Below are 21,695 nucleotides of genomic sequence, written 5' to 3'. Positions count from 1 at the left end.
GCCACGGGCCTGCCGTTGTGGCTCATGCCACTGGTGTGGGGGAAAGGCTGGGCACCATGGAGACGCTCTCTCCCACCCCAAAGGAAAAGGGAGTCTGGACAACGGCAGCTGCAAGGCAAAGGTCTGAGCTGACAAATGCAGGGTGGTATTGCAGGGCCTCGGAAGGCCTTGGAAGGATTGCCATGCCCAAAGAATTGGAGCCCTTGCAGGATTCCTGAGAGAAAGGGTTTCTCAGCAAGCTGCAGAGCTCAGCTTCCTCAGAGAAAGCGCTGTTGGGAGAGGGAATGAGGGCCCCCCCGGCCCCCTTTTCTTTGGACAAACCATCCCTAGGGCAAATTGCCAAGCCGCACTGCTGTGGAGGGCAAGACAGTCCTGCCACGTGGGACAAGCTGCTCCTCTCCAGCAGCAAAAAGCACAGTTAAGAAAGGGCCCAGTGGACTCCAAGGGCAAGAAACTGCTGCTCCTTTGCACTCTTACCCTGCTCTGTCTGGCGAGTGTGGCCAGATTGTCAAAGCTGGGCATCTCGGTTCTGTTCAGGACGGAAATGTAGCAGGCGTTCTGTTGCGGGACTTTGGTTGCAATGACGCCCTGGAAAGAGAAAGTTATTGAGCACTGGTCGTTCAGTTTTGCAACTGTTAAGCCTGGGAGAAAGTCTGGATTGAACCAGTGAGGCATGCGGATGGTTTCTACCCCAAAGGGTGGACTGAAAAGGTTCAGAAGAAAGCAAGAAACCCCGTGCCTTGGTCAGCTGGAGCGGGAGGCAGCCTCCTCGCACAGTGCCCGGCAAAGGGCGCTCCCTGCCACTCACCGTGTTGTAGTTCCAGATGGTTTTCCAGGAGCCACTGACGGTCGTTTGCTGGATAACTGCCACGCGCCATTGCTTGTGGAGGGTGACAATTTGGGACTGGCCAGCAATGATGACTTCCTGGTTGTCATCCTGACCCTGATCCTGACCACCCTGATCCTGACCCTGGGGAGGTTAAAACACCAAGGACAGAACATCTTTAGCCTTTGAACGGAGTCAGTGATCTCGCCCCCAAATCCCTGCTAGAACAGAAGAAGTGCTGCCCGCAGGGAGCACCAGCAGTGAGCTGAGGATTTTCCCAAGGACAAGGCATCAAGGCTGTGGCAAAGTTGGGCAGTAGCCATAAGAATTCCTTGCCTGCCTTCCCCGAATCATTGCTGCATCTTACAGCTGCCGTGTGGTGCCTTTAGAGTGTGAGGCGTGCAAGAGAAGTAGCCAGAAGGAATGCACGCTCAAGGTCTCGAAGGGAAAGCTCTGGTCACCCCCTGCTGTGTTTCAGCCTCTGCGTCCCCAAGAAAGAAGCTCTCCAAAGAGGAGATGCCGGGCCAGAAGGATGTGGGGCTTGGCTTTGGGCAGCCCCCGCCCTCGGTTGGAGAAGAGTAAGGGTTTCCGACCTGGTCAATGCTGATATTGCGATTGCAGTACTTCAGGTCCACAACTTTCAGGACGTTGAGGGTGACGCATGGTCCCTGGTTGACTTGGAGTCCTGGAAAAGCAAGACAAGAAAAATGCAAAGCCCATGAGGTGAGGCCTGCGACCTTGGCTGCCGCTCTCCAAGAGGGGGTGGTTGTTGCCTGGAGCGAGCGAGGTCGTGAGTCCTTCGCTGCAGGAGGAGTGTTGGAGACGTGCAAGGGGAAGATTCCTTTGGAGTGCCCAAAGAGCACGGGCTGTGTGGCTGAGGAAGGAATGGCCCCAGAGACGGGCTCTTGCCCACGCTGGGGCTGTTGCCGTGCAGCCCTCGGGGCACTCTTCCACTGGCTGCTGGGAGTGCAGGGGGCTGGGCACTGCAGGGGCAGGCTGGTGCCAGTTGCTGGGCCCTGTCAGGCCGTGAGCTTGTGAGAGGAGCCTGCTGAGTGCAGGTCCTGAAAGTCATGGGCAATGCCATCCTTGGCCTGGGAACAACCGGCAGGGAAGGAAACCACTTGACCTGGTGCTGTGAAGCACACAGGTGTTTGGAGGTTTGCTGGGTGAACTCCTGAGCAAGGTGCGAAGGGAAGGACAGGGCATCTTGGGACGAGCCTTTGTCTTTGCCCGGGCGTTGCAGAGGAGGTCAAGGTGGGCCAAAAGTCGGGGCCCAAACTGAAGCCACATGAAACTTGACGGATGGGAGGTGGAAGGGTTTGGAGCAGGTCAGTTCTGCAGGCTGGGACTCAAGCCTGGTGCAGTGCTGAACTGCAGAGATGCCGAAGGCTTTCTGCCTAACCTGACGCTCTTGCTTTCTGTCCGTCTTGAGTTGGAAGAGGACCACTGGTGCAGTAGTCATTCCCCAAGGGGAAACAAGTGCCAGGTGAGAGAGAGACAGAATTGATTTGCTTGCACTCACCGTAAACTTCATAAGCTCTGTAGATGGTGAGTCCGCTGCACATGGTCGTGATGTCTGATCCGTAGAAGTTGAGGTTGTTGACCAATCCACTGGTGACAAAGGTGAGCTTCCTTGTAACTCTTCCAAGACTGACCTGGTTCTAGACACCAAAAGAGAGCATTCAGCCAGATCAGTGGCGTGATGCGTTTCATGGCGGGCATCTGGCGAGTTGTGCAGTGACGAGCCAGTGCTTGGGCTGTGAGTGCCCCTGCCTTTAGTGGTGCCTTTGAATGGCCTGGGGCCCATGGGAGCAGTAGTGTGCCTTGAAGACAGTTCCTAAGGCAGCCCTTTGTAAGACAGTCAAGGGGCAGGGAGCCTAAGGGGAAGGGGCAGCGCAGGGCAAGCGCGGAGCAGGAGCGGAGGAGCGCAGCCGGTGTGTTAAGGCAGACGTTCGAGCAAATCATTTACTCAGTCGCTGCCCTGGCCCCTCAGAGCTCCTCAGGTTGGAGGCTGGAAGCCTGGCAGGAGAAGTCTCTTCCTGCAGCCACCTCAAAGGGAAGCAAAGAGGGCAGCAGCAAGAGCGCGCAGGTCCTTTTTCCACTGGGACTCTCTGCAAGTGCTGCTTAGGACCTGTCTGAGAAGTGTGGGGGTTGGAGCGGGACAGGTCTTTTGGAAGGGCTCCAGAGTGCTTTGTTTCCCATGAACTTCCACTCCGGTCTCCTACTGGGGGCCTTTGTCACCTGCCCCAAGCCCCGGGATGCCTGTCTTTCCTCCTAGGAGCTCGGCTTCCCGCTGCTCTCTAGCTCCTTCCTCAGCTATGGCTACGGGCCTGCCGTTGTGGCTCATGCCACTGGTGTGGGGGAAAGGCTGGGCACCATGGAGACGCTCTCTCCCACCCCAAAGGAAAAGGGAGTCTGGACAACGGCAGCTGCAAGGCAAAGGTCTGAGCTGACAAATGCAGGGTGGTATTGCAGGGCCTCGGAAGGCCTTGGAAGGATTGCCATGCCCAAAGAATTGGAGCCCTTGCAGGATTCCTGAGAGAAAGGGTTTCTCAGCAAGCTGCAGAGCTCAGCTTCCTCAGAGAAAGCGCTGTTGGGAGAGGGAATGAGGGCCCCCCCGGCCCCCTTTTCTTTGGACAAACCATCCCTAGGGCAAATTGCCAAGCCGCACTGCTGTGGAGGGCAAGACAGTCCTGCCACGTGGGACAAGCTGCTCCTCTCCAGCAGCAAAAAGCACAGTTAAGAAAGGGCCCAGTGGACTCCAAGGGCAAGAAACTGCTGCTCCTTTGCACTCTTACCCTGCTCTGTCTGGCGAGTGTGGCCAGATTGTCAAAGCTGGGCATCTCGGTTCTGTTCAGGACGGAAATGTAGCAGGCGTTCTGTTGCGGGACTTTGGTTGCAATGACGCCCTGGAAAGAGAAAGTTATTGAGCACTGGTCGTTCAGTTTTGCAACTGTTAAGCCTGGGAGAAAGTCTGGATTGAACCAGTGAGGCATGCGGATGGTTTCTACCCCAAAGGGTGGACTGAAAAGGTTCAGAAGAAAGCAAGAAACCCCGTGCCTTGGTCAGCTGGAGCGGGAGGCAGCCTCCTCGCACAGTGCCCGGCAAAGGGCGCTCCCTGCCACTCACCGTGTTGTAGTTCCAGATGGTTTTCCAGGAGCCACTGACGGTCGTTTGCTGGATAACTGCCACGCGCCATTGCTTGTGGAGGGTGACAATTTGGGACTGGCCAGCAATGATGACTTCCTGGTTGTCATCCTGACCCTGATCCTGACCACCCTGATCCTGACCCTGGGGAGGTTAAAACACCAAGGACAGAACATCTTTAGCCTTTGAACGGAGTCAGTGATCTCGCCCCCAAATCCCTGCTAGAACAGAAGTGCTGCCCGCAGGGAGCACCAGCAGTGAGCTGAGGATTTTCCCAAGGACAAGGCATCAAGGCTGTGGCAAAGTTGGGCAGTAGCCATAAGAATTCCTTGCCTGCCTTCCCCGAATCATTGCTGCATCTTACAGCTGCCGTGTGGTGCCTTTAGAGTGTGAGGCGTGCAAGAGAAGTAGCCAGAAGGAATGCACGCTCAAGGTCTCGAAGGGAAAGCTCTGGTCACCCCCTGCTGTGTTTCAGCCTCTGCGTCCCCAAGAAAGAAGCTCTCCAAAGAGGAGATGCCGGGCCAGAAGGATGTGGGGCTTGGCTTTGGGCAGCCCCCGCCCTCGGCTGGAGAAGGGTAAGGGTTTCAGACCTGGTCAATGTTGCCATTGCTGTTGCAGTACTTCAGGTCCACAACTTTCAGGACGTTGAGGGTGACGCATGGTCCCTGGTTGACTTGGGTTCCTGGAAAAGCAAGACAAGAAAAATGCAAAGCCCATGAGGTGAGGCCTGCGACCTTGGCTGCCGCTCTCCAAGAGGGGGTGGTTGTTGCCTGGAGCGAGCGAGGTCGTGAGTCCTTCGCTGCAGGAGGAGTGTTGGAGACGTGCAAGGGGAAGATTCCTTTGGAGTGCCCAAAGAGCACGGGCTGTGTGGCTGAGGAAGGAATGGCCCCAGAGACGGGCTCTTGCCCACGCTGGGGCTGTTGCCGTGCAGCCCTCGGGGCACTCTTCCACTGGCTGCTGGGAGTGCAGGGGGCTGGGCACTGCAGGGGCAGGCTGGTGCCAGTTGCTGGGCCCTGTCAGGCCGTGAGCTTGTGAGAGGAGCCTGCTGAGTGCAGGTCCTGAAAGTCATGGGCAATGCCATCCTTGGCCCGGGAACAACCGGCAGGGAAAGAAGCCACTTGGCCTGGTGCTGGGAAGCACACAGGTGTTTGGTGGCTTGCTGGGTGAACTCCTGAGCAAGGTGCGAAGGGAAGGACAGGGCATCTTGGGACGAGCCTTTGTCTTTGCCCGGGCGTTGCAGAGGAGGTCAAGGTGGGCCAAAAGTCGGGGCCCAAACTGAAGCCCCATGAAGCTTGACGGATGGGAGGTGGAAGGGTTTGGAGCAGGTCAGTTCTGCAGGCTGGGACTCAAGCCTGGTGCAGTGCTGATCTGCAGAGATGCCGAAGGCTTTCTGCCTAACCTGACGCTCTTGCTTTCTGTCCGTCTTGAGTTGGAAGAGGAGCACTGGTGCAGTAGTCATTCCCCAAGGGGAAACAAGTGCCAGGTGAGAGAGAGACAGAATTGATTTGCTTGCACTCACCGTAAACTTCATAAGCTCTGTAGATGGTGAGTCCGCTGCACATGGTCGTGATGTCTGATCCGTAGAAGTTGAGGTTGTTGACCAATCCACTGGTGACAAAGGTGAGCTTCCTTGTAACTCTTCCAAGACTGACCTGGTTCTAGACACCAAAAGAGAGCATTCAGCCAGATCAGTGGCGTGATGCGTTTCATGGCGGGCATCTGGCGAGTTGTGCAGTGACGAGCCGGTGCTTGGGCTGTGAGTGCCCCCTGCCTTTAGTGGTGCCTTTGAATGGTCTGGGGCCCATGGGAGCAGTAGTGTGCCTTGAAGACAGTTCCTAAGGCAGCCCTTTGTAAGACAGTCAAGGGGCAGGGAGCCTAAGGGGAAGGGGCAGCGCAGGGCAAGCGCGGAGCAGGAGCGGAGGAGCGCAGCCGGTGTGTTAAGGCAGACGTTCGAGCAAATCATTTGCTCAGTCGCTGCCCTGGCCCCTCAGAGCTCCTCAGGCTGGAGGCTGGAAGCCTGGCAGGAGAAGTCTCTTCCTGCAGCCACCTCAAAGGGAAGCAAAGAGGGCAGCAGCAAGAGCGCGCAGGTCCTTTTTCCACTGGGACTCTCTGCAAGTGCTGCTTAGGACCTGTCTGAGAAGTGTGGGGGTTGGTGCGGGACAGGTCTTTCGGAAGGGCTCCAGAGTGCTTTGTTTCCCATGAACTTCCACTCCGGTCTCCTACTGGGGGCCTTTGTCACCTGCCCCAAGCCCCGGGATGCCTGTCTTTCCTCCTATGAGCTCGGCTTCCCGCTGCTCTCTAGCTCCTTCCTCAGCTACGGCCACGGGCCTGCCGTTGTGGCTCATGCCACTGGTGTGGGGGAAAGGCTGGGCACCATGGAGACGCTCTCTCCCACCCCAAAGGAAAAGGGAGTCTGGACAATGGCACCTGCAAGGCAAAGGTCTGAGCTGACAAATGCAGGGTGGTATTGCAGGGCCTCGGAAGGCCTTGGAAGGATTACCATGCCCAAAGAATTGGAGCCCTTGCAGGATTCCTGAGAGAAAGGGTTTCTCAGCAAGCTGCAGAGCTCAGCTTCCTCAGAGAAAGCGCTGTTGGGAGAGGGAATGAGGGCCCCCCCGGCCCCCTTTTCTTTGGACAAACCATCCCTAGGGCAAATTGCCAAGCCGCACTGCTGTGGAGGGCAAGACAGTCCTGCCACGTGGGACAAGCTGCTCCTCTCCAGCAGCAAAAAGCACAGTTAAGAAAGGGCCCAGTGGACTCCAAGGGCAAGAAACTGCTGCTCCTTTGCACTCTTACCCTGCTCTGTCTGGCGAGTGTGGCCAGATTGTCAAAGCTGGGCATCTCGGTTCTGTTCAGGACGGAAATGTAGCAGGCGTTCTGTTGCGGGACTTTGGTTGCAATGACGCCCTGGAAAGAGAAAGTTATTGAGCACTGGCCGTTCAGTTTTGCAACTGTTAAGCCTGGGAGAAAGTCTGGATTGAACCAGTGAGGCATGCGGATGGTTTCTACCCCAAAGGGTGGACTGAAAAGGTTCAGAAGAAAGCAAGAAGCCCCGTGCCTTGGTCAGCTGGAGCGGGAGGCAGCCTCCTCGCACAGTGCTCGGCAAAGGGCGCTCCCTGCCACTCACCGTGTTGTAGTTCCAGATGGTTTTCCAGGAGCCACTGACGGTCGTTTGCTGGATAACTGCCACGCGCCATTGCTTGTGGAGGGTGACAATTTGGGACTGGCCAGCAATGATGACTTCCTGGTTGTCATCCTGACCCTGATCCTGACCACCCTGATCCTGACCCTGGGGAGGTTAAAACACCAAGGACAGAACATCTTTAGCCTTTGAACGGAGTCAGTGATCTCGCCCCCAAATCCCTGCTAGAACAGAAGAAGTGCTGCCCGCAGGGAGCACCAGCAGTGAGCTGAGGATTTTCCCAAGGACAAGGCATCAAGGCTGTGGCAAAGTTGGGCAGTAGCCATAAGAATTCCTTGCCTGCCTTCCCCGAATCATTGCTGCATCTTACAGCTGCCGTGTGGTGCCTTTAGAGTGTGAGGCGTGCAAGAGAAGTAGCCAGAAGGAATGCACGCTCAAGGTCTCGAAGGGAAAGCTCTGGTCACCCCCTGCTGTGTTTCAGCCTCTGCGTCCCCAAGAAAGAAGCTCTCCAAAGAGGAGATGCCGGGCCAGAAGGATGTGGGGCTTGGCTTTGGGCAGCCCCCGCCCTCGGTTGGAGAAGAGTAAGGGTTTCCGACCTGGTCAATGCTGATATTGCGATTGCAGTACTTCAGGTCCACAACTTTCAGGACGTTGAGGGTGACGCATGGTCCCTGGTTGACTTGGAGTCCTGGAAAAGCAAGACAAGAAAAATGCAAAGCCCATGAGGTGAGGCCTGCGACCTTGGCTGCCGCTCTCCAAGAGGGGGTGGTTGTTGCCTGGAGCGAGCGAGGTCGTGAGTCCTTCGCTGCAAGAGGAGTGTTGGAGACGTGCAAGGGGAAGATTCCTTTGGAGTGCCCAAAGAGCACGGGCTGTGTGGCTGAGGAAAGAATGGCCCCAGAGACGGGCTCTTGCCCACGCTGGGGCTGTTGCCGTGCAGCCCTCGGGGCACTCTTCCACTGGCTGCTGGGAGTGCAGGGGGCTGGGCACTGCAGGGGCAGGCTGGTGCCAGTTGCTGGGCCCTGTCAGGCCGTGAGCTTGTGAGAGGAGCCTGCTGAGTGCAGGTCCTGAAAGTCATGGGCAATGCCATCCTTGGCCCGGGAACAACCGGCAGGGAAAGAAGCCACTTGGCCTGGTGCTGGGAAGCACACAGGTGTTTGGTGGCTTGCTGGGTGAACTCCTGAGCAAGGTGCGAAGGGAAGGACAGGGCATCTTGGGACGAGCCTTTGTCTTTGCCCAGGCGTTGCAGAGGAGGTCAAGGTGGGCCAAAAGTCGGGGCCCAAACTGAAGCCCCATGAAGCTTGACGGATGGGAGGTGGAAGGGTTTGGAGCAGGTCAGTTCTGCAGGCTGGGACTCAAGCCTGGTGCAGTGCTGATCTGCAGAGATGCCGAAGGCTTTCTGCCTAACCTGACGCTCTTGCTTTCTGTCCGTCTTGAGTTGGAAGAGGAGCACTGGTGCAGTAGTCATTCCCCAAGGGGAAACAAGTGCCAGGTGAGAGAGAGACAGAATTGATTTGCTTGCACTCACCGTAAACTTCATAAGCTCTGTAGATGGTGAGTCCGCTGCACATGGTCGTGATGTCTGATCCGTAGAAGTTGAGGTTGTTGACCAATCCACTGGTGACAAAGGTGAGCTTCCTTGTAACTCTTCCAAGACTGACCTGGTTCTAGACACCAAAAGAGAGCATTCAGCCAGATCAGTGGCGTGATGCGTTTCATGGCGGGCATCTGGCGAGTTGTGCAGTGACGAGCCGGTGCTTGGGCTGTGAGTGCCCCCTGCCTTTAGTGGTGCCTTTGAATGGCCTGGGGCCCATGGGAGCAGTAGTGTGCCTTGAAGACAGTTCCTAAGGCAGCCCTTTGTAAGACAGTCAAGGGGCAGGGAGCCTAAGGGGAAGGGGCAGCGCAGGGCAAGCGCGGAGCAGGAGCGGAGGAGCGCAGCCGGTGTGTTAAGGCAGACGTTCGAGCAAATCATTTACTCAGTCGCTGCCCTGGCCCCTCAGAGCTCCTCAGGTTGGAGGCTGGAAGCCTGGCAGGAGAAGTCTCTTCCTGCAGCCACCTCAAAGGGAAGCAAAGAGGGCAGCAGCAAGAGCGCGCAGGTCCTTTTTCCACTGGGACTCTCTGCAAGTGCTGCTTAGGACCTGTCTGAGAAGTGTGGGGGTTGGAGCAGGACAGGTCTTTCGGAAGGGCTCCAGAGTGCTTTGTTTCCCATGAACTTCCACTCCGGTCTCCTACTGGGGGCCTTTGTCACCTGCCCCAAGCCCCGGGATGCCTATCTTTCCTCCTAGGAGCTCGGCTTCCCGCTGCTCTCTAGCTCCTTCCTCAGCTATGGCCACGGGCCTGCCGTTGTGGCTCATGCCACTGGTGTGGGGGAAAGGCTGGGCACCATGGAGACGCTCTCTCCCACCCCAAAGGAAAAGGGAGTCTGGACAACGGCAGCTGCAAGGCAAAGGTCTGAGCTGACAAATGCAGGGTGGTATTGCAGGGCCTCGGAAGGCCTTGGAAGGATTGCCATGCCCAAAGAATTGGAGCCCTTGCAGGATTCCTGAGAGAAAGGGTTTCTCAGCAAGCTGCAGAGCTCAGCTTCCTCAGAGAAAGCGCTGTTGGGAGAGGGAATGAGGGCCCCCCCGGCCCCCTTTTCTTTGGACAAACCATCCCTAGGGCAAATTGCCAAGCCGCACTGCTGTGGAGGGCAAGACAGTCCTGCCACGTGGGACAAGCTGCTCCTCTCCAGCAGCAAAAAGCACAGTTAAGAAAGGGCCCAGTGGACTCCAAGGGCAAGAAACTGCTGCTCCTTTGCACTCTTACCCTGCTCTGTCTGGCGAGTGTGGCCAGATTGTCAAAGCTGGGCATCTCGGTTCTGTTCAGGACGGAAATGTAGCAGGCGTTCTGTTGCGGGACTTTGGTTGCAATGACACCCTGGAAAGAGAAAGTTATTGAGCACTGGTCGTTCAGTTTTGCAACTGTTAAGCCTGGGAGAAAGTCTGGATTGAACCAGTGAGGCATGCGGATGGTTTCTACCCCAAAGGGTGGACTGAAAAGGTTCAGAAGAAAGCAAGAAACCCCGTGCCTTGGTCAGCTGGAGCGGGAGGCAGCCTCCTCGCACAGTGCCCGGCAAAGGGCGCTCCCTGCCACTCACCGTGTTGTAGTTCCAGATGGTTTTCCAGGAGCCACTGACGGTCGTTTGCTGGATAACTGCCACGCGCCATTGCTTGTGGAGGGTGACAATTTGGGACTGGCCAGCAATGATGACTTCCTGGTTGTCATCCTGACCCTGATCCTGACCACCCTGATCCTGACCCTGGGGAGGTTAAAACACCAAGGACAGAACATCTTTAGCCTTTGAACGGAGTCAGTGATCTCGCCCCCAAATCCCTGCTAGAACAGAAGAAGTGCTGCCCGCAGGGAGCACCAGCAGTGAGCTGAGGATTTTCCCAAGGACAAGGCATCAAGGCTGTGGCAAAGTTGGGCAGTAGCCATAAGAATTCCTTGCCTGCCTTCCCCGAATCATTGCTGCATCTTACAGCTGCCGTGTGGTGCCTTTAGAGTGTGAGGCGTGCAAGAGAAGTAGCCAGAAGGAATGCACGCTCAAGGTCTCGAAGGGAAAGCTCTGGTCACCCCCTGCTGTGTTTCAGCCTCTGCGTCCCCAAGAAAGAAGCTCTCCAAAGAGGAGATGCCGGGCCAGAAGGATGTGGGGCTTGGCTTTGGGCAGCCCCCGCCCTCGGTTGGAGAAGAGTAAGGGTTTCCGACCTGGTCAATGCTGATATTGCGATTGCAGTACTTCAGGTCCACAACTTTCAGGACGTTGAGGGTGACGCATGGTCCCTGGTTGACTTGGAGTCCTGGAAAAGCAAGACAAGAAAAATGCAAAGCCCATGAGGTGAGGCCTGCGACCTTGGCTGCCGCTCTCCAAGAGGGGGTGGTTGTTGCCTGGAGCGAGCGAGGTCGTGAGTCCTTCGCTGCAGGAGGAGTGTTGGAGACGTGCAAGGGGAAGATTCCTTTGGAGTGCCCAAAGAGCACGGGCTGTGTGGCTGAGGAAGGAATGGCCCCAGAGACGGGCTCTTGCCCACGCTGGGGCTGTTGCCGTGCAGCCCTCGGGGCACTCTTCCACTGGCTGCTGGGAGTGCAGGGGGCTGGGCACTGCAGGGGCAGGCTGGTGCCAGTTGCTGGGCCCTGTCAGGCCGTGAGCTTGTGAGAGGAGCCTGCTGAGTGCAGGTCCTGAAAGTCATGGGCAATGCCATCCTTGGCCTGGGAACAACCGGCAGGGAAGGAAACCACTTGGCCTGGTGCTGGGAAGCACACAGGTGTTTGGAGGTTTGCTGGGTGAACTCCTGAGCAAGGTGCGAAGGGAAGGACAGGGCATCTTGGGACGAGCCTTTGTCTTTGCCCGGGCGTTGCAGAGGAGGTCAAGGTGGGCCAAAAGTCGGGGCCCAAACTGAAGCCACATGAAACTTGACGGATGGGAGGTGGAAGGGTTTGGAGCAGGTCAGTTCTGCAGGCTGGGACTCAAGCCTGGTGCAGTGCTGAACTGCAGAGATGCCGAAGGCTTTCTGCCTAACCTGACGCTCTTGCTTTCTGTCCGTCTTGAGTTGGAAGAGGACCACTGGTGCAGTAGTCATTCCCCAAGGGGAAACAAGTGCCAGGTGAGAGAGAGACAGAATTGATTTGCTTGCACTCACCGTAAACTTCATAAGCTCTGTAGATGGTGAGTCCGCTGCACATGGTCGTGATGTCTGATCCGTAGAAGTTGAGGTTGTTGACCAATCCACTGGTGACAAAGGTGAGCTTCCTTGTAACTCTTCCAAGACTGACCTGGTTCTAGACACCAAAAGAGAGCATTCAGCCAGATCAGTGGCGTGATGCGTTTCATGGCGGGCATCTGGCGAGTTGTGCAGTGACGAGCCAGTGCTTGGGCTGTGAGTGCCCCTGCCTTTAGTGGTGCCTTTGAATGGCCTGGGGCCCATGGGAGCAGTAGTGTGCCTTGAAGACAGTTCCTAAGGCAGCCCTTTGTAAGACAGTCAAGGGGCAGGGAGCCTAAGGGGAAGGGGCAGCGCAGGGCAAGCGCGGAGCAGGAGCGGAGGAGCGCAGCCGGTGTGTTAAGGCAGACGTTCGAGCAAATCATTTACTCAGTCGCTGCCCTGGCCCCTCAGAGCTCCTCAGGTTGGAGGCTGGAAGCCTGGCAGGAGAAGTCTCTTCCTGCAGCCACCTCAAAGGGAAGCAAAGAGGGCAGCAGCAAGAGCGCGCAGGTCCTTTTTCCACTGGGACTCTCTGCAAGTGCTGCTTAGGACCTGTCTGAGAAGTGTGGGGGTTGGAGCAGGACAGGTCTTTCGGAAGGGCTCCAGAGTGCTTTGTTTCCCATGAACTTCCACTCCGGTCTCCTACTGGGGGCCTTTGTCACCTGCCCCAAGCCCCGGGATGCCTGTCTTTCCTCCTAGGAGCTCGGCTTCCCGCTGCTCTCTAGCTCCTTCCTCAGCTATGGCCACGGGCCTGCCGTTGTGGCTCATGCCACTGGTGTGGGGGAAAGGCTGGGCACCATGGAGACGCTCTCTCCCACCCCAAAGGAAAAGGGAGTCTGGACAACGGCAGCTGCAAGGCAAAGGTCTGAGCTGACAAATGCAGGGTGGTATTGCAGGGCCTCGGAAGGCCTTGGAAGGATTGCCATGCCCAAAGAATTGGAGCCCTTGCAGGATTCCTGAGAGAAAGGGTTTCTCAGCAAGCTGCAGAGCTCAGCTTCCTCAGAGAAAGCGCTGTTGGGAGAGGGAATGAGGGCCCCCCCGGCCCCCTTTTCTTTGGACAAACCATCCCTAGGGCAAATTGCCAAGCCGCACTGCTGTGGAGGGCAAGACAGTCCTGCCACGTGGGACAAGCTGCTCCTCTCCAGCAGCAAAAAGCACAGTTAAGAAAGGGCCCAGTGGACTCCAAGGGCAAGAAACTGCTGCTCCTTTGCACTCTTACCCTGCTCTGTCTGGCGAGTGTGGCCAGATTGTCAAAGCTGGGCATCTCGGTTCTGTTCAGGACGGAAATGTAGCAGGCGTTCTGTTGCGGGACTTTGGTTGCAATGACGCCCTGGAAAGAGAAAGTTATTGAGCACTGGTCGTTCAGTTTTGCAACTGTTAAGCCTGGGAGAAAGTCTGGATTGAACCAGTGAGGCATGCGGATGGTTTCTACCCCAAAGGGTGGACTGAAAAGGTTCAGAAGAAAGCAAGAAGCCCCGTGCCTTGGTCAGCTGGAGCGGGAGGCAGCCTCCTCACACAGTGCTCGGCAAAGGGCGCTCCCTGCCACTCACCGTGTTGTAGTTCCAGATGGTTTTCCAGGAGCCACTGACGGTCGTTTGCTGGATAACTGCCACGCGCCATTGCTTGTGGAGGGTGACAATTTGGGACTGGCCAGCAATGATGACTTCCTGGTTGTCATCCTGACCCTGATCCTGACCACCCTGATCCTGACCCTGGGGAGGTTAAAACACCAAGGACAGAACATCTTTAGCCTTTGAACGGAGTCAGTGATCTCGCCCCCAAATCCCTGCTAGAACAGAAGAAGTGCTGCCCGCAGGGAGCACCAGCAGTGAGCTGAGGATTTTCCCAAGGACAAGGCATCAAGGCTGTGGCAAAGTTGGGCAGTAGCCATAAGAATTCCTTGCCTGCCTTCCCCGAATCATTGCTGCATCTTACAGCTGCCGTGTGGTGCCTTTAGAGTGTGAGGCGTGCAAGAGAAGTAGCCAGAAGGAATGCACGCTCAAGGTCTCGAAGGGAAAGCTCTGGTCACCCCCTGCTGTGTTTCAGCCTCTGCGTCCCCAAGAAAGAAGCTCTCCAAAGAGGAGATGCCAGGCCAGAAGGACGTGGGGCTTGGCTTTGGGCAGCCCCCGCCCTCGGTTGGAGAAGAGTAAGGGTTTCCGACCTGGTCAATGTTGCCATTGCTGTTGCAGTACTTCAGGTCCACAACTTTCAGGACGTTGAGGGTGACGCATGGTCCCTGGTTGACTTGGAGTCCTGGAAAAGCAAGACAAGAAAAATGCAAAGCCCATGAGGTGAGGCCTGCGACCTTGGCTGCCGCTCTCCAAGAGGGGGTGGTTGTTGCCTGGAGCGAGCGAGGTCGTGAGTCCTTCGCTGCAGGAGGAGTGTTGGAGACGTGCAAGGGGAAGATTCCTTTGGAGTGCCCAAAGAGCACGGGCTGTGTGGCTGAGGAAGGAATGGCCCCAGAGACGGGCTCTTGCCCACGCTGGGGCTGTTGCCGTGCAGCCCTCGGGGCACTCTTCCACTGGCTGCTGGGAGTGCAGGGGGCTGGGCACTGCAGGGGCAGGCTGGTGCCAGTTGCTGGGCCCTGTCAGGCCGTGAGCTTGTGAGAGGAGCCTGCTGAGTGCAGGTCCTGAAAGTCATGGGCAATGCCATCCTTGGCCTGGGAACAACCGGCAGGGAAGGAAGCCACTTGACCTGGTGCTGTGAAGCACACAGGTGTTTGGAGGTTTGCTGGGTGAACTCCTGAGCAAGGTGCGAAGGGAAGGACAGGGCATCTTGGGACGAGCCTTTGTCTTTGCCCGGGCGTTGCAGAGGAGGTCAAGGTGGGCCAAAAGTCGGGGCCCAAACTGAAGCCACATGAAACTTGACGGATGGGAGGTGGAAGGGTTTGGAGCAGGTCAGTTCTGCAGGCTGGGACTCAAGCCTGGTGCAGTGCTGAACTGCAGAGATGCCGAAGGCTTTCTGCCTAACCTGACGCTCTTGCTTTCTGTCCGTCTTGAGTTGGAAGAGGAGCACTGGTGCAGTAGTCATTCCCCAAGGGGAAACAAGTGCCAGGTGAGAGAGAGACAGAATTGATTTGCTTGCACTCACCGTAAACTTCATAAGCTCTGTAGATGGTGAGTCCGCTGCACATGGTCGTGATGTCTGATCCGTAGAAGTTGAGGTTGTTGACCAATCCACTGGTGACAAAGGTGAGCTTCCTTGTAACTCTTCCAAGACTGACCTGGTTCTAGACACCAAAAGAGAGCATTCAGCCAGATCAGTGGCGTGATGCGTTTCATGGCGGGCATCTGGCGAGTTGTGCAGTGACGAGCCAGTGCTTGGGCTGTGAGTGCCCCTGCATTTAGTGGTGCCTTTGAATAGCCTGGGGCCCATGGGAGCAGTAGTGTGCCTTGAAGACAGTTCCTAAGGCAGCCTTTTGTAAGGCAGTCAAGGGGCAGGGAACCTAAGGGGAAGGGGCAGCGCAGGGCAAGCGCGGAGCAGGAGCGGAGGAGCGCAGCCGGTGTGTTAAGGCAGACGTTCGAGCAAATCATTTGCTCAGTCGCTGCCCTGGCCCCTCAGAGCTCCTCAGGTTGGAGGCTGGAAGCCTGGCAGGAGAAGTCTCTTCCTGCAGCCACCTCAAAGGGAAGCAAAGAGGGCAGCAGCAAGAGCGCGCAGGTCCTTTTTCCACTGGGACTCTCTGCAAGTGCTGCTTAGGACCTGTCTGAGAAGTGTGGGGGTTGGAGCAGGACAGGTCTTTCGGAAGGGCTCCAGAGTGCTTTGTTTCCCATGAACTTCCACTCCGGTCTCCTACTGGGGGCCTTTGTCACCTGCCCCAAGCCCCGGGATGCCTGTCTTTCCTCCTAGGAGCTCGGCTTCCCGCTGCTCTCTAGCTCCTTCCTCAGCTATGGCCACGGGCCTGCCGTTGTGGCTCATGCCACTGGTGTGGGGGAAAGGCTGGGCACCATGGAGACGCTCTCTCCCACCCCAAAGGAAAAGGGAGTCTGGACAACGGCAGCTGCAAGGCAAAGGTCTGAGCTGACAAATGCAGGGTGGTATTGCAGGGCCTCGGAAGGCCTTGGAAGGATTGCCATGCCCAAAGAATTGGAGCCCTTGCAGGATTCCTGAGAGAAAGGGTTTCTCAGCAAGCTGCAGAGCTCAGCTTCCTCAGAGAAAGCGCAGTTGGGAGAGGGAATGAGGGCCCCCCCGGCCCCCTTTTCTTTGGACAAACCATCCCTAGGGCAAATTGCCAAGCCGCACTGCTGTGGAGGGCAAGACAGTCCTGCCACGTGGGACAAGCTGCTCCTCTCCAGCAGCAAAAAGCACAGTTAAGAAAGGGCCCAGTGGACTCCAAGGGCAAGAAACTGCTGCTCCTTTGCACTCTTACCCTGCTCTGTCTGGCGAGTGTGGCCAGATTGTCAAAGCTGGGCATCTCGGTTCTGTTCAGGACGGAAATGTAGCAGGCGTTCTGTTGCGGGACTTTGGTTGCAATGACGCCCTGGAAAGAGAAAGTTATTGAGCACTGGTCGTTCAGTTTTGCAACTGTTAAGCCTGGGAGAAAGTCTGGATTGAACCAGTGAGGCATGCGGATGGTTTCTACCCCAAAGGGTGGACTGAAAAGGTTCAGAAGAAAGCAAGAAGCCCCGTGCCTTGGTCAGCTGGAGCGGGAGGCAGCCTCCTCGCACAGTGCTCGGCAAAGGGCGCTCCCTGCCACTCACCGTGTTGTAGTTCCAGATGGTTTTCCAGGAGCCACTGACGGTCGTTTGCTGGATAACTGCCACGCGCCATTGCTTGTGGAGGGTGACAATTTGGGACTGGCCAGCAATGATGACTTCCTGGTTGTCATCCTGACCCTGATCCTGACCACCCTGATCCTGACCCTGGGGAGGTTAAAACACCAAGGACAGAACATCTTTAGCCTTTGAACGGAGTCAGTGATCTCGCCCCCAAATCCCTGCTAGAACAGAAGAAGTGCTGCCCGCAGGGAGCACCAGCAGTGAGCTGAGGATTTTCCCAAGGACAAGGCATCAAGGCTGTGGCAAAGTTGGGCAGTAGCCATAAGAATTCCTTGCCTGCCTTCCCCGAATCATTGCTGCATCTTACAGCTGCCGTGTGGTGCCTTTAGAGTGTGAGGCGTGCAAGAGAAGTAGCCAGAAGGAATGCACGCTCAAGGTCTCGAAGGGAAAGCTCTGGTCACCCCCTGCTGTGTTTCAGCCTCTGCGTCCCCAAGAAAGAAGCTCTCCAAAGAGGAGATGCCGGGCCAGAAGGACGTGGGGCTTGGCTTTGGGCAGCCCCCGCCCTCGGTTGGAGAAGAGTAAGGGTTTCCGACCTGGTCAATGTTGCCATTGCTGTTGCAGTACTTCAGGTCCACAACTTTCAGGACGTTGAGGGTGACGCATGGTCCCTGGTTGACTTGGAGTCCTGGAAAAGCAAGACAAGAAAAATGCAAAGCCCATGAGGTGAGGCCTGCGACCTTGGCTGCCGCTCTCCAAGAGGGGGTGGTTGTTGCCTGGAGCGAGCGAGGTCGTGAGTCCTTCGCTGCAGGAGGAGTGTTGGAGACGTGCAAGGGGAAGATTCCTTTGGAGTGCCCAAAGAGCACGGGCTGTGTGGCTGAGGAAGGAATGGCCCCAGAGACGGGCTCTTGCCCACGCTGGGGCTGTTGCCGTGCAGCCCTCGGGGCACTCTTCCACTGGCTGCTGGGAGTGCAGGGGGCTGGGCACTGCAGGGGCAGGCTGGTGCCAGTTGCTGGGCCCTGTCAGGCCGTGAGCTTGTGAGAGGAGCCTGCTGAGTGCAGGTCCTGAAAGTCATGGGCAATGCCATCCTTGGCCTGGGAACAACCGGCAGGGAAGGAAGCCACTTGACCTGGTGCTGTGAAGCACACAGGTGTTTGGAGGTTTGCTGGGTGAACTCCTGAGCAAGGTGCGAAGGGAAGGACAGGGCATCTTGGGACGAGCCTTTGTCTTTGCCCGGGCGTTGCAGAGGAGGTCAAGGTGGGCCAAAAGTCGGGGCCCAAACTGAAGCCACATGAAACTTGACGGATGGGAGGTGGAAGGGTTTGGAGCAGGTCAGTTCTGCAGGCTGGGACTCAAGCCTGGTGCAGTGCTGAACTGCAGAGATGCCGAAGGCTTTCTGCCTAACCTGACGCTCTTGCTTTCTGTCCGTCTTGAGTTGGAAGAGGAGCACTGGTGCAGTAGTCATTCCCCAAGGGGAAACAAGTGCCAGGTGAGAGAGAGACAGAATTGATTTGCTTGCACTCACCGTAAACTTCATAAGCTCTGTAGATGGTGAGTCCGCTGCACATGGTCGTGATGTCTGATCCATAGAAGTTGAGGTTGTTGACCAATCCACTGGTGACAAAGGTGAGCTTCCTTGTAACTCTTCCAAGACTGACCTGGTTCTAGACACCAAAAGAGAGCATTCAGCCAGATCAGTGGCGTGATGCGTTTCATGGCGGGCATCTGGCGAGTTGTGCAGTGACGAGCCAGTGCTTGGGCTGTGAGTGCCCCTGCCTTTAGTGGTGCCTTTGAATGGCCTGGGGCCCATGGGAGCAGTAGTGTGCCTTGAAGACAGTTCCTAAGGCAGCCTTTTGTAAGGCAGTCAAGGGGCAGGGAGCCTAAGGGGAAGGGGCAGCGCAGGGCAAGCGCGGAGCAGGAGCGGAGGAGTGCAGCCGGTGTGTTAAGGCAGACGTTCGAGCAAATCATTTACTCAGTCGCTGCCCTGGCCCCTCAGAGCTCCTCAGGTTGGAGGCTGGAAGCCTGGCAGGAGAAGTCTCTTCCTGCAGCCACCTCAAAGGGAAGCAAAGAGGGCAGCAACAAGAGCGCGCAGGTCCTTTTTCCACTGGGACTCTCTGCAAGTGCTGCTTAGGACCTGTCTGAGAAGTGTGGGGGTTGGAGCAGGATAGGTCTTTCGGAAGGGCTCCAGAGTGCTTTGTTTCCCATGAACTTCCACTCCGGTCTCCTACTGGGGGCCTTTGTCACCTGCCCCAAGCCCCGGGATGCCTGTCTTTCCTCCTAGGAGCTCGGCTTCCCGCTGCTCTCTAGCTCCTTCCTCAGCTATGGCCACGGGCCTGCCGTTGTGGCTCATGCCACTGGTGTGGGGGAAAGGCTGGGCACCATGGAGACGCTCTCTCCCACCCCAAAGGAAAAGGGAGTCTGGACAACGGCAGCTGCAAGGCAAAGGTCTGAGCTGACAAATGCAGGGTGGTATTGCAGGGCCTCGGAAGGCCTTGGAAGGATTGCCATGCCCAAAGAATTGGAGCCCTTGCAGGATTCCTGAGAGAAAGGGTTTCTCAGCAAGCTGCAGAGCTCAGCTTCCTCAGAGAAAGCGCTGTTGGGAGAGGGAATGAGGGCCCCCCCGGCCCCCTTTTCTTTGGACAAACCATCCCCAGGGCAAATTGCCAAGCCGCACTGCTGTGGAGGGCAAGACAGTCCTGCCACGTGGGACAAGCTGCTCCTCTCCAGCAGCAAAAAGCACAGTTAAGAAAGGGCCCAGTGGACTCCAAGGGCAAGAAACTGCTGCTCCTTTGCACTCTTACCCTGCTCTGTCTGGCGAGTGTGGCCAGATTGTCAAAGCTGGGCATCTCGGTTCTGTTCAGGACGGAAATGTAGCAGGCGTTCTGTTGCGGGACTTTGGTTGCAATGACGCCCTGGAAAGAGAAAGTTATTGAGCACTGGCCGTTCAGTTTTGCAACTGTTAAGCCTGGGAGAAAGTCTGGATTGAACCAGTGAGGCATGCGGATGGTTTCTACCCCAAAGGGTGGACTGAAAAGGTTCAGAAGAAAGCAAGAAGCCCCGTGCCTTGGTCAGCTGGAGCGGGAGGCAGCCTCCTCGCACAGTGCTCGGCAAAGGGCGCTCCCTGCCACTCACCGTGTTGTAGTTCCAGATGGTTTTCCAGGAGCCACTGACGGTCGTTTGCTGGATAACTGCCACGCGCCATTGCTTGTGGAGGGTGACAATTTGGGACTGGCCAGCAATGATGACTTCCTGGTTGTCATCCTGACCCTGATCCTGACCACCCTGATCCTGACCCTGGGGAGGTTAAAACACCAAGGACAGAACATCTTTAGCCTTTGAACGGAGTCAGTGATCTCGCCCCCAAATCCCTGCTAGAACAGAAGAAGTGCTGCCCGCAGGGAGCACCAGCAGTGAGCTGAGGATTTTCCCAAGGACAAGGCATCAAGGCTGTGGCAAAGTTGGGCAGTAGCCATAAGAATTCCTTGCCTGCCTTCCCCGAATCATTGCTGCATCTTACAGCTGCCGTGTGGTGCCTTTAGAGTGTGAGGCGTGCAAGAGAAGTAGCCAGAAGGAATGCACGCTCAAGGTCTCGAAGGGAAAGCTCTGGTCACCCCCTGCTGTGTTTCAGCCTCTGCGTCCCCAAGAAAGAAGCTCTCCAAAGAGGAGATGCCAGGCCAGAAGGACGTGGGGCTTGGCTTTGGGCAGCCCCCGCCCTCGGTTGGAGAAGAGTAAGGGTTTCCGACCTGGTCAATGTTGCCATTGCTGTTGCAGTACTTCAGGTCCACAACTTTCAGGACGTTGAGGGTGACGCATGGTCCCTGGTTGACTTGGAGTCCTGGAAAAGCAAGACAAGAAAAATGCAAAGCCCATGAGGTGAGGCCTGCGACCTTGGCTGCCGCTCTCCAAGAGGGGGTGGTTGTTGCCTGGAGCGAGCGAGGTCGTGAGTCCTTCGCTGCAGGAGGAGTGTTGGAGACGTGCAAGGGGAAGATTCCTTTGGAGTGCCCAAAGAGCACGGGCTGTGTGGCTGAGGAAGGAATGGCCCCAGAGACGGGCTCTTGCCCACGCTGGGGCTGTTGCCGTGCAGCCCTCGGGGCACTCTTCCACTGGCTGCTGGGAGTGCAGGGGGCTGGGCACTGCAGGGGCAGGCTGGTGCCAGTTGCTGGGCCCTGTCAGGCCGTGAGCTTGTGAGAGGAGCCTGCTGAGTGCAGGTCCTGAAAGTCATGGGCAATGCCATCCTTGGCCTGGGAACAACCGGCAGGGAAGGAAGCCACTTGACCTGGTGCTGTGAAGCACACAGGTGTTTGGAGGTTTGCTGGGTGAACTCCTGAGCAAGGTGCGAAGGGAAGGACAGGGCATCTTGGGACGAGCCTTTGTCTTTGCCCGGGCGTTGCAGAGGAGGTCAAGGTGGGCCAAAAGTCGGGGCCCAAACTGAAGCCACATGAAACTTGACGGATGGGAGGTGGAAGGGTTTGGAGCAGGTCAGTTCTGCAGGCTGGGACTCAAGCCTGGTGCAGTGCTGAACTGCAGAGATGCCGAAGGCTTTCTGCCTAACCTGACGCTCTTGCTTTCTGTCCGTCTTGAGTTGGAAGAGGAGCACTGGTGCAGTAGTCATTCCCCAAGGGGAAACAAGTGCCAGGTGAGAGAGAGACAGAATTGATTTGCTTGCACTCACCGTAAACTTCATAAGCTCTGTAGATGGTGAGTCCGCTGCACATGGTCGTGATGTCTGATCCATAGAAGTTGAGGTTGTTGACCAATCCACTGGTGACAAAGGTGAGCTTCCTTGTAACTCTTCCAAGACTGACCTGGTTCTAGACACCAAAAGAGAGCATTCAGCCAGATCAGTGGCGTGATGCGTTTCATGGCGGGCATCTGGCGAGTTGTGCAGTGACGAGCCAGTGCTTGGGCTGTGAGTGCCCCTGCCTTTAGTGGTGCCTTTGAATGGCCTGGGGCCCATGGGAGCAGTAGTGTGCCTTGAAGACAGTTCCTAAGGCAGCCTTTTGTAAGGCAGTCAAGGGGCAGGGAGCCTAAGGGGAAGGGGCAGCGCAGGGCAAGCGCGGAGCAGGAGCGGAGGAGCGCAGCCGGTGTGTTAAGGCAGACGTTCGAGCAAATCATTTACTCAGTCGCTGCCCTGGCCC

The 21,695-nt window shown here is 56.8% G+C and overlaps 2 protein-coding genes across 8 annotated transcripts in view; one reads left to right on the top strand and one right to left on the bottom strand.

Annotated features, from left to right (window-relative positions):
- Positions 1–21,695, top strand: part of GKN2 (gastrokine 2) — a 115,264-nt gene that overhangs the window by 67,604 nt on the left and 25,965 nt on the right. The window lies entirely within an intron of this gene.
- LOC127482040 (uncharacterized) overlaps positions 1–21,695 on the bottom strand; it is a 90,011-nt gene that overhangs the window by 59,142 nt on the left and 9,174 nt on the right. Inside the window, exons 5-10 of the mRNA XM_051811972.1 lie at positions 21,230–21,368; positions 20,301–20,392; positions 19,690–19,851; positions 19,359–19,469; positions 18,083–18,221; positions 14,007–14,098 (exon numbers count right to left, since the gene is read on the bottom strand). Of these exons, the coding sequence (XP_051667932.1) occupies positions 14,007–14,098; positions 18,083–18,221; positions 19,359–19,469; positions 19,690–19,851; positions 20,301–20,392; positions 21,230–21,368 (735 nt within the window). The remainder of the gene's footprint in view (positions 1–14,006; positions 14,099–18,082; positions 18,222–19,358; positions 19,470–19,689; positions 19,852–20,300; positions 20,393–21,229; positions 21,369–21,695) is intronic.

This window comes from Manacus candei, unplaced genomic scaffold (assembly GCF_025592945.1).
Source record: "Manacus candei isolate 608988 ecotype Guabito, Panama unplaced genomic scaffold, ASM2559294v1 h1tg000084l, whole genome shotgun sequence".
Classification (NCBI taxonomy): Eukaryota; Metazoa; Chordata; class Aves; order Passeriformes; family Pipridae; genus Manacus; species Manacus candei.
This window is presented reverse-complemented; position numbering and strand designations above follow the sequence as displayed.